General features: G+C 29.4%; 2 protein-coding genes across 2 annotated transcripts; both read right to left on the reverse strand.

The window, feature by feature from the left end:
* Positions 1-1,243: 1,243 nt before the first annotated feature.
* LOC114190094 (heavy metal-associated isoprenylated plant protein 39-like) lies at positions 1,244-2,366 on the reverse strand. Its single transcript, XM_028078861.2, has 3 exons — positions 2,196-2,366; positions 2,011-2,086; positions 1,244-1,795 (listed from the first exon to the last, which is right to left on the reverse strand). The coding sequence occupies exons 1-3, from the start codon at positions 2,199-2,201 to the stop codon at positions 1,467-1,469; spliced, it is 411 nt and encodes a 136-aa protein (XP_027934662.1). The 5' UTR covers positions 2,202-2,366; the 3' UTR covers positions 1,244-1,466.
* A 4,608-nt stretch (positions 2,367-6,974) lies between these two features.
* Positions 6,975-7,952, reverse strand: LOC114189988 (heavy metal-associated isoprenylated plant protein 12-like). Its single transcript, XM_028078722.2, has 3 exons — positions 7,818-7,952; positions 7,592-7,667; positions 6,975-7,365 (listed from the first exon to the last, which is right to left on the reverse strand). The coding sequence occupies exons 1-3, from the start codon at positions 7,821-7,823 to the stop codon at positions 7,037-7,039; spliced, it is 411 nt and encodes a 136-aa protein (XP_027934523.1). The 5' UTR covers positions 7,824-7,952; the 3' UTR covers positions 6,975-7,036.
* Positions 7,953-12,215: the final 4,263 nt, after the last annotated feature.

Raw genomic sequence — 12,215 nt, forward strand, 5'->3', positions numbered from 1 at the left:
AGACACTATGTTATAAATTAAAAGCTATTGATTTTAATTTTAAGTTGCAATTTAAAGATTTTATTTTTAACATTAAATTTTTTTATTAGGGTTAAATATGTTTTTGGTCCTTAAGTTTAAGTGAAATTTGGAATTAGTCAATCCTCAAAACTTTGACCAATTTAGTCATTCGTCTTTAGAAATGCGTGAATTTAATTTTTTTAACTAAATTTTGTCAAATTTATTTGATGTTTCAAACGTATTTCATGTTTAAATTTTTTACACTTTTTAACATATTTTCGTTTCAATATGAACTCAACTATTATTTGAAAATATCGAATAAACTTAACAAATTTTGGTTAAAAGGACTAAATTCACCTATTTCTAAAGAAGAATAACTAAATTGGTAAAAAATTTTGAAGATAAACTAATTTCAAATTTCACTGAAATTTAAGAGATAAAAATATATTTAACCTATATATTAATATGTAACTAAATTTATTTATTACAAGTTTTCCTTGACATTTGACTCTCTTTCTTCGATCCAAATAACTTGTTTTTTTCTTTTTGTTTTACACCCTCTCAAATCCACCACATAAAATGCATCTGGGCCCTGACAAAAGAAAAATCATTTTCCAATGTTCAGTTCATTTTATTTGTTTTTATTGTGGTGCAACAAAACTCAAATTCGTATTCTTTTATGAAAGTTTGCATTTGGTGGTCATGCATTATAAGTATCTTTTCCCTTCCATTTCCTTACCCCTGTTTTTGTGGCGAATGTTTTTTTCAATCAAATTGAAAGATTTCCTTATTAGCGGTGGAAATAAATAATTGAGGTCGAAGTTTTTATATCTTTATTCTATCATTTAAGTCAAAATTATGGTTTTCAATCATATATAATATATGAATATCTCCATGCAATAGATTATTTATGTTCATGGTTCATAATGAAATTTTGGATTTTAAAATTGAAGTATAATGTTTTATTTAATTTTTATAACTTGATAGTTATATCGCTTAAATTAATTTAGATCGTACGATTAAATATTATTAATTATTTCAAATTATAATTTAAGAATAATTTAAAATATTTACTAATTATTTATTTTAATTCTTAAAATGACTAAATTATTTTAGTCATTTGAATAGTTTAAATTTTCAAAGAGTAAATTATAAGAAATTCATAAAAAGTAAATTATAAGAAAAGTATAGAAAAAAAGTACATAATTAAAAACAATTATACATAATTAAAAATACACTCAAGTTTACTCAATTGCCGAATTTTTTTCATATCTCTTACATACAAAAAAAATATCAAGATTCTGCAGAAGTTTTACATGAAACCAAAAAAAAAATCTACACCATAATACCCTCGCTGGCTTGACCAGCTATCCCCCAGTTTAAATCATTACAAGAAACGGGGAAAAGAAAAATACACCATTTTTCTTTTGTATTCAATTTTGAAATCCAACTTAGTGATAACAAAATTAGACAATGACACAGCCATTAGGATCCTCTTCCACACTCATGGCACTGTAATATGGATTGTATTGTGGTTTCATCTGATAATAGTAGCCATACGTTTGATAGAACTTGAGTGGATCTGCAACAATTTCTTTTGTAGTATCTTTCTTTTCTTCTTCCTTCTTTTTATCATCTTTTTTAGGTTCTTCTTTCTTTTCCTCTTTTGCAGGTCCAACAGAAACTATTTCAGCGCGACAGAACTTCCTTAGCTTCGCAACTACTTGAACTGGATCAACGTCCCCAATTAAGGTCAATTTCTTGTCTTTCATGTCCACAGAAACTGACTCCACACCTGCAACAGTATTTCAAATACAATTTTAGCAATTGAGTCATTGATGATATATTCTTTGGATTTTATTTCTTGAAACAAAAACTAGTTTCAGTAATTGAGTGAAAGAAGAGAAGTTACAATATTTTCTTTCTATTGTTTTCCCCTTTATCTTTACTGGAAGCAGAGAAGCTAAAGAGACGAGGAATTTCAAAAGTTGAAAAAAATGAATTGCATACCTGAAATGCCTGAGACAGCCTTCATAGCCTTTTGCTTGATTTTGTCTTCATTTACATCCACCTTCAACACTACTTTCTGTTACAGCAAAATCAAAGATTTGTTAGGGCTGTTCAAACGATGAATTCCGAGTATCGAACGGTGAATATATCAAAGAAGAATTATGAGCTGAAATCGGAACACTAACCTTCATAGTTGTTGAAGCTTGTGAGAGCTGAGATAATAGCAGAAGTGTGGGTGAAAACGCGAAAGGGAAAACGGAATTGAAAAAATATGTGAAGGAGGAAGAGGTGGTTTTTCAATTTGAAAAGGAAGTTGTGATATGAAGATAAGCTTAAGGAGCATTTATATAGTGGATGATTGTGAGTGGTGAGAGAAGCATGACCAAGTCAAGTCCGCGCAAATGGTTTCGTACTGCCATATCTTTTACTAACACAAAAGTTAAAAAGTAGTGAAACTAATTTTCAAGAAAATCTTAATTATTGAACAGAAATTATTAAATAAAGCTATATACATCTGTCTTTAAATTCTGTAATGAATTTTTCTTTAAATTTGTTTGTTATTTATTTAACTTTATTCATAATTGTGTATATTTAAAATTTGATATGAATTGGGTTATAATTGTTTATTTGAAAATGTTGGGTAGAGTGAATTATGTTGGAGAAAAGTATTGAAGAAGAAAAGGCTCGGAAAGCTTCGAAGAAAGCGTGACGTTGGTTCGCGTATGGTGAGAAAGTGAGTGGAGCCATCAAAATGATGAAGACGGCTTGCGTTGCACACTTCCGCGTCAACTGTTCACTAATAATACCTTTGACCATCATCATGTACAAAAGACTAGAATTCAATCTTTGCGTCGATATAAACAGATATTCAAATCAATCCAAACTATTTCAAAATGTCAAAACCAATTTCAAAATCGATTAATCAGAGATAGAAAAAATATGTGTAATATTTTTAGTTTTGGTTCAATTTAATTTTCAGTTTTTCTTTGTTCTCAATTCTTTATTTGCATTGTTAATTTACTCTTTTAAATAGTAATTGAATTTCATTTCTTATGCTCATAATCCTACTTATTCTTAAATATTTATCATGTAAATAAAAATAGAAAAATAGTTAGATATTGAAATATTTGTACCCTGTTGTAGAATTGAAAAATCAGAAAGTTGTTAAAAGACTTTTTATTAAATGAACAAATTTTGATTAAATAATATATAAATTGGTATAAAACTTGTCTTACAAGTTAGTTAGACTTAAAATTAATTTGTTAAAGTGATATCACAAGTACTATCACAGTCACCGATAGTTAATTAATTTTATATGTATAAATTTAAAAGAAAACGATTTAAAATAATAATACCATAAAAATTAAATAAGTTAAATTTAAGTTTAAATTAAAGGATTGATAGTTAATAGCTTTCATCAGTACAATATTAAGAATAGATATTTTATATGAAATCAATGTATGGTAATACAGTAAAGTTGAAGAAGTGAAATTTTAATAAAATTTCAACAATATCACATTTGAATATATATATATATATATATATATATATATATATATATATATATATATTATAATATTTCTGCTAAATTTGAAAGCAGATTTAGACTAGAAATAATTCAACATGTATATTTCTCTTTAATAACAGTGTAGAGGTTTATTTAAAAAAATAAATGTAGTTATTTTTCACCTTATTGTTCGTTGAGTAGTGACGTAATGACACTGTTTTTAGAGTTTTTTTATTCTAAATGGACTTTAAGCCCAATATCTAATCCAACTATTATTAATTTTTTGTACTTATAAGTTATGATGTTAATACCCAAGGAAAGGAAAAACAAAAGGACAGCAAATATGTATGAAGAAAAGATAGTTTCTGTGGTATTATTCTTTTTGAAAAGCACTTAACAACAGAAGAAGAGCTACCCAGTAGCACTTTACAAAATATCAGAGAAGAAGAATACTCAAGAAAGAAAATATAGACTAACCATTTTCCTCCCCCTCTCTCACTATTCTCCTGACCTATTTATCTATTTGAGTCTCACCCCATAATTACACTTGAATTTGTTATTCTCTCTCTTTATGGTTTTATTATTCGGTGCCAACTGTCCCACCTTACTAACAGAATGAGAAACAATTTTCAATTCAGCCATTGCCTCACTTTTGTATATGACATTACCACCACCATTAAAATCAACCTTGTCCTCAAGGTTGGTATTAGCAGCGTCATTCATTTGACTTGGTAGCCAAATTGCCCATGTAGCATGGACATCATTTAAGCTTGCCCATTTCACTAATATTTCTCGCACATTTCGCCTTCCATCTATAATAATTTGACTCTGCAAAATCTGTACTACGGGAAGTGCTGAACCAATGTCATGTTTCATTATAAAGAGAAAATTATGAGATATGTAGTGAGCTCCCAAATGAGATATGTAGTGAGCTCCCAAACTTATCTTGAACTGCATAATTGGGAACATTCCAAAGTAGCACCTAGTATCCATGATATCCTTATCACTTCTAAGAGCTAAGCGTCGAGGAATAGCTATCACATCTGTAAAGGTTGCCAAATATGGATCCTCTGGCGCTGGGCTTTGCAAAGCATAATCATGAGAAAAATAAGGCAATTGGAGAGGCATGGTAAAAAATTTTGAAACAACATTAGTGGCAGTGATTCGAGTAATATGATGAAATTGAATTGGAGCCGGTAATTTAGATTTTTCCCCATTTAAAGTAATAAACTTGCCATGGTCATAAAATTTGAATGTCAGTGCATTATAATCTAAGATATGAGGACTAAGTGTAGCTAACCAAGCTACTCCGAGCACCAAGTCTGTGCCTGCAACTGGAAGAAGAAACACCGGTAACTGCAAAGTATGGTTTTGAATGTGAACCTCCATGTTGCTAACAAATCCCTCTGCTGTCAAAGCATGACCATCACCCACAATTACTTGTACCCCATAAGTTGGTTCCACATGTAAGTGCAAATAATGTGCAAGGCTAGGTTGTATAAAATTATCGGAACTTTCGCTATCCAATAGAATTTGGACCGCCACGCCATTAATAGTGCCTTGAAATTTCATAATTCCCATGCCTGCACTTCCTGTTAGAGCATTGAAAGATAGGTGATGATCCAAATTTTCATTCTGACTATAAGTGCCCTGCTTGTCATCTGGTGGCTCTGGTTCCTCAACTTTCTTTTCTTCTTCCTCCATATGTAGTAATAAATATGTCTTGTTAGGGCAACGATGTAATGGAGTGAACTTATCATCACAGGTAAAACATAAGCCCTTCTCACGTCTTAATTGCATTTTAGTAGTGGACATATTTCGGATGCTAGAATTTTTTTTTTTTTTTTGGTTGGTTGGGTTGCATACTAGAAGGAGTAGGTAACAGTGGTGGAAGGCTAGTGGTTTTATGTGTTTGGCTCACTATGGTTGTGGGAGGTTTGGAATATAAATTGGATAGTTGAGTGTGTTGGCTAGGGTTATACTTTTCTTCATACTGTTTGGCTAGTGACACTGCACGAATCATTGAGGTAGGATCTTGCGCGATAACATCTCTGCGTATTTCAGGCTTAAGGCCACTAAGAAAATAGTCCAATAAAGCATATGGAGTTACCCCATACACACGATTTGCTAAAGCAGTAAACTCACGATAATAGTCTTGCACGAACGCTTGTTGGTTAAGCTTAAACAGAGCAGAACGTGGACATTCATATGGTGAAGGCCCAAAGTCTAGTTCTAAAGCTCTTGTAAATCTGACCCATGATTGAAATGGATTATTCTTAGAAAGCATTTGAAACCAAGGAATCACATCTGAATCCATGTGCACAGCAGCAATAGTGAGGCATTGTGCATCAGGGGTATTGTAATATGTAAAAAATTGTTCAGCCTTAAAAATCCATTCCAAGACATTAGAGCCATTAAATCGTGGAAAATCAAGCTTGACGTTACGAACCTGGAACGGGGGTGCAACGACGTTCTCATTTGCTGACCGAGGAGAGTCTTGCTGATTACCCATGGCACTTAGGGTAGTGATTGCCGCTTCCATACTATCAAAACGTTTTGAGTATTCAGTATGACAGATTCCATCAGGTCCAGTATTCGTTTAACATCAGAGGTTAAGGTTTTGACATCAGAAGTTAATTCCTTCAAGCGAGTATTTTCAGCCATGGAAGAGCTCAATGAAAGCACCAATGTTATGATGTTAATACCCAAGGAAAGGAAAAACAAAAGGACAGTAAAGATGTGTGAAGAAAAGATAGTTTCTGTGGTATTATTCTTTTTGAAAAGCACTTAACAGCAGAAGAAGAGCTACTCAGTAGCACTTTACAAAATATCAGAGAAGAAGAATACTCAAGAAAGAGAATATAGACTAACCATTTTCCTCCCCCTCTCTCACTATTCCCCTGACCTATTTATCTATTTGAGTCTCACCTCATAATTACACTTGAATTTGTTATTCTTTCTCTTTACTCTCTCTTTACAGTTTTATTATTCGGTGCCAGCTGTCCCACCTTACTAACAGAATGAGAAACAATTTTCAATTCAGCCATTGCATCACTTTTGTATATGACATTATTTAAAGACTAAGAATTGTTATTTGCACAAAGTACAAGGAACAACCATTGTGTTGAGATTAATATCTTTCGACACAATATAAATAATTTTTGTGGACATGTGCTCGACCATAATTCCTGTTAAATTTAAAAGTAGACATAGATGAAAAACATTCAACATGTATTTCTCTCTTTAGTAATAATGTAGATGTTTATTTATAGGAGTAGAGGTAATTATTCTCTACTCTATTGCTTAAAACTAGTGGAATAATAATACTGTTATTAAGATTATTTGTTCTGAATGGATTCCAAGCTATCGACTTCTTGTACTTGTCTAAATATGAGAGTCATTATCTCATAGCTATATATATATTTATATATAAATTTGAATAAATTAGAAGATTAGGTAACGAGAAATACAATATTTTTGTTTTGTATTCATTTTTTCGAGTCCAATCTTACGACAAAATTAGACAATGACACAACCATTGGGATCCTCTTCCACACTTATGGCACTGTAATATGGATTGTACTGTGGTTTCATCTGATAATAGTAGCCATACGTTTGATAGAACTTGATTGAATCTGCAACCATTTCTTTTGTAGTATCTTTCTTTTCATCTTCCTTCTTTTTATCATCCTTTTTAGGTTCTTCCTTCTTTTCCTCTTTTGCTGCTCCAACAGAAACTATTTCTGTGTGACAGAACTTCCTTAGCTTCGCAACTACTTGAACTGGATCAATGTCCCCAATTAAGGTCAATTTCCTGTCTTTCATGTCCACAGAAACTGACTCCACACCTGCAACAGTATTTCAAATACGATCTTAGTAATTGAGCCAGTGATGCTATATTCTTTGGACTTCATCTCTTGAATCAAAAACCAGTTTCATTCAAGCTAATTCAACTGAATTGAGTGAAAGAAAACCAGCTTTGTCCCCTCAATTTGTTTGAGCATTGAAAGCAGAGAAGCTAAAGAGATGAGGAACTCGAGAATTTGAAATTGAAATTGAAATTGAATTGAATACCTGAAATGCCAGAGACTGCCTTCATAGCTTTTTGCTTGATTTTGTCTTCATGTACATCCACCTTCAACACAACTTTCTGTTACAGCAAAATCAAACAGTTGTTAGAACTGCTCAACACTCCAAGTTTTGAAGTTCATTTAGACCATAAACGATAAAATTAAAAACAAAAAACACAGAGTGAAGTATGAATATGAAGAAGAATTATGAGGAGAAACTGGAGACTGACCTTCATAACTATTGAAGTTGGTGTAAAATTGCAAGAATGTGAAAGATGAAGAGATGGTTTTGGAATTTGAAGAAGTTGTGAAATGAAGATACGGTTGAGGAAGATTTTTATAGTTCAGTTTATGGTGGTGAGAAGGCATCATGTTACTTCCTGTTTGGATCCTGGAACGTTACTTTTGTACGACTTGTCTTCTAGTGAATGATGACGACGACGTTTCCAACCACATTCGTCTCCGCTTTCGCCCCCACCTTCTTTTCTTCTCCATAATGAATTTTAAAGCTATCAAACAGCTTTAAACTCTATTTTTTATGTACAAAAATTATACTTTTCAAGTGTTTTGATTCAGTTCTGATTATTAAGGGTTTAAGATAAAACACTCATAAGGGTTTAAGAATATCTTCAACTCATCAAATTTATGAAGGTTATAGATTAGGTTGAATTAAACCTACTTAAAATAGGAATTGGGCATTAAGTTTATATCATTCTATTTTTTTTTTTCTCAACTTATACTAGACTTCGGTTTATTTGGATTTAACTCACGTGATCATACGTTATATATTTGAGGCTCTTGCTTCTTTCATCTCATCAAATTTCTTCTTACACCCTATCATAAAAAATATAAACTTTCAAAAAAAATTATCCAAAACATGAAAATGAAATCCGTAATACTAATGATAAGTGTCCTCTAGAAAAAGATTTTCAGAATTCGTAAGATGTGTTTCAGAAAACAAAATCCAAAAATTCATACATTTAATAGTGTAGGAAGAAATTTGACGGGTGCAGAAAGAAACAGCCTTGACCTTCTACAAAGTTTCCATTCAAATAACATTAAAGAAAAAAAAAACAATTTTTCAATAATCCATGTTATCACTGTATAAGATTTTTATTTGTAGAACATTGAAAAATCATTTTTTCAATTTCCTAAGCCATCTTATCACTTCATAAGATTTTTATTTGTAGAAATTGAATACATAAAGTTTACAAAAATTGACTCATTAATCTGGTAAAGTAATTGGATTTTTTGCTGACAAAGAAAAAATGAATTAGACCACTAGATTATTAGATAATATCATCAACTTAAATTAAATAATTTACTGTAACGATTGAAGTCGTAATTCAACTAATACAATGATTTGATGTGTTAACTATATTTTTTTCCTCAAAACTAAAGATAATTAATATTAAGATGGTACAAAGGTACCCAAAGTTGTAATTACACTATTATAAATGATTTTTTTTTCTCAAAGAGATGGTTAATATCAGTCAAGAGTTACAAGTGTATCGAACTCGTAAAAAAAAAAAAAAAACTATGAATGCTATTTACGTCCATCATGATCCAATTCAAAAACAACAAAAAGTGCAGGAGCAATATCTATTATCTTAAGGAGATAATACTTATAAATTTTAAAAGGAGTAGTGTACTAATAAATATTGAAATCAATGCATATACTTTGTTAGAATTAACACAATTCTTAATTGAAGTGAGATTAACACACTACATGTATATTTTAATTTCAAAATTTATTGCCATATTATAAGTATACACTTTATCTTATTAAGCTGGATTCGTTAAAATAAATCAAACTTAAACATAGTTCCTAACATAGTATCATTTCAAAATGTTTATTTTCGACATAAAAAATGTGTTGAAGATCTTCATAAATTAAAAATTTGATCAAATCAATAATAATAAAAATGAATTAAAAATTATACCAAATCAATAAAAATAATTAAACTTAAACTCACATCTAAATATCTAAAAGCAGTATGTTGTCGATATAATATATTAAAGTTAAAAATTTAAAACGAAAAGCAAGAATCAAATTCATAACATAAAAGCATATTATATGAATATGACAAAAAAAAAAGGTAACCAATTATATAAATTTGACATAAATTCATATTGTTTTATCTTATATGGATACAACTTTGGGCCTGGGTTGGGTGTTAGCTAGCCCTTAACTTAGGGGCATTTCTTCCTGGATCTCACATTTTTTCTTTCTGCACCTCCATAAGTTACAATATCCCTAATTCACTCTTGATTAAAATATATTAAAAACCTTAAATATATTTCTCCCTTTTCTCTTCCATCTTCAACGGCGCCTGAAACCTGCACCTCCTGTCATTTTCCGTTGGCCAGCCAAAAATAGTGGTTGCGGCATAATGGAAAAATCTTCAATTTTTCGCAGTATACGTGAAAAATAATAAATATTTATAAATAAATATATTTCTAACAAAAAAACACTAATTTGAAAGCACGAAAATAGGTTGTAGGAAAAAGTAGATAGATTAGAAATTTGGAAAAGGTTACATCTAGGACATAAAACATTATATAAATGAGAAAAATATGAGTTTTTTTTAAAGATGATAAACGTTGTGTCTTTATAAGCATTTATTTTATTTAATTTCTTCTATAGGAAAGAGAAATAGGAGAGAGAGTTTTAAGAATGACGTGAACCAAATGTATAGACATCAACAATCTAAGCTTAAACACAAATGATAAGATAGAGTTGGTAGCTTGATGGAAGAAGAAAGAGCAGCAAAAGTGGTTGGTTACATGTCAAAAAATTCTAGACACGTGATTCCACACTCACCTATATTCATGTACCCACACATCTCAGAACCTCACGTTTTTCCTCTTTTCGTTTATCCCACACATGCCATGCTGCATTCACCAATACAATTTTTCTCTTATTTTTCTGTGTTAGGTTTTAAAAATTTTATATGAGATTAGAGGTTATATTAATTTATAATATATAAATATTAGTAAACATAATCTTATCATATAAATTCATTTTGTAAATCTTAATTAAATTTATTTTTTAATAAAATTTCAATGTCTATCATACTACTTATTATTAGGGCAAAAACGTCGTTTTAGTGTAACTTTTTTCAAAATTTGTCACCATGAACAAATTTGAAGAAGTCGTATTAAGGTGTTACAATTTTAATTTAAAATATTTTAAAGTTGAAATTGTATTAATATAATACAACTTTAATACATAATATTTTAAATTGAAGTATTTTAACATATTTTATATATCAAAATTGAACTAAGTCGTACTACCTCAATACAATTTGAGTTTAAATGAACTCATTTAAAGTTGTGTCATTTTGATATGATTACAATTTAAAAATATTTTGTACTAATTTTTTGTCATTTTGACACAATTTCCTTTCAATTTAAATTGTGTTAAGATAACATAATATACTTATATATTTAGTATTCTTTTAAATCTATCTATTTCCATAATGTTTTTTAAAAAGTCACTAAAATGATGTTTTTGGCCATTATAGATATCACAATTTCATAATTTCATGCATAAAATATACACATATCAATGTAAATGAACATGTTAAAAACAAAATATAAATGGATATGTATCATTATTGTGTTTTTTGGTGTGTCACATTACTAAAAATTCTCATATTATATGGTAATTTTCTTGCAAATTTGTTTAAAAAATTAATAAGAAAAGACTTTTTTCTACTATTTTTTTAAGAATTTTAATTGACAGGTAATTTTTTTGTGAGTAATTATTTCTTACAAAATTATAAAATTCGCAAGTATTTTCTACAAAATTTGTTGCGAAAAGTGTTTTATACAAAATAGTTTGCAAAATAAATGACAATAATTTTCTGTAATTTTTTTTTCGTAACAAAATTTATAAGTATTTTTTAAAAAAATTAAAATAATTAACAGAAAATATGAGTTTTTTTAGTGTCTTGGTATATATATTTGCATTTTCTAAGTTTGTTTTATTGCTGTTTTTAATTGTATATATTACGTTTGCGGACTAAATGTCACAAAAGTTGATGAAGAGATCCATGCACCACTGTCATGTTCCAAAACATTTCAAGTAAGTTTATCCTCTTTTGATTATTCATCGTTTGCACTATATAAAATAAAATAGATTAAACCAATATTCATGAAAACTCATAATATAAAACTAACCAATAACCGGCGAAATAACCATATATATATATATATATATATATATATATATATATATATATATATATATATATATATATATATAAAGAATTAAAATTCATCAAATAAAACGTGTTTATCAGTTACCTCATAAACATAGAATCAACACACTTATTTTCTTGACAGAATCTCTTCTTCGATTGCTTAAACCTAGTTGATGTTAATGATGGTTGAAATTAATATTAAATTACAGATTAATAAACCTCAGAAGCTTCATCAGTTATATCTCTTAAAATGGTTAAAGCTTCTTAAGATTCTACAACTACTATTGGTATTGGTGAAGCAACAACAACACTAGATTTAATAATAATATCACCACTATTGTAAATCGTGACTTTTTTTTTTCCACTTTACATGTGTTCTAATTTTTTTTTTCTAATTTGCACAGCCAAATCAATATGGAG

This window comes from Vigna unguiculata, chromosome 7 (genome assembly GCF_037176805.1).
Source record: "Vigna unguiculata cultivar grain cowpea cultivar isolate G323 ecotype 2 chromosome 7, ASM3717680v1, whole genome shotgun sequence".
NCBI lineage: Eukaryota > Viridiplantae > Streptophyta > Magnoliopsida > Fabales > Fabaceae > Vigna > Vigna unguiculata.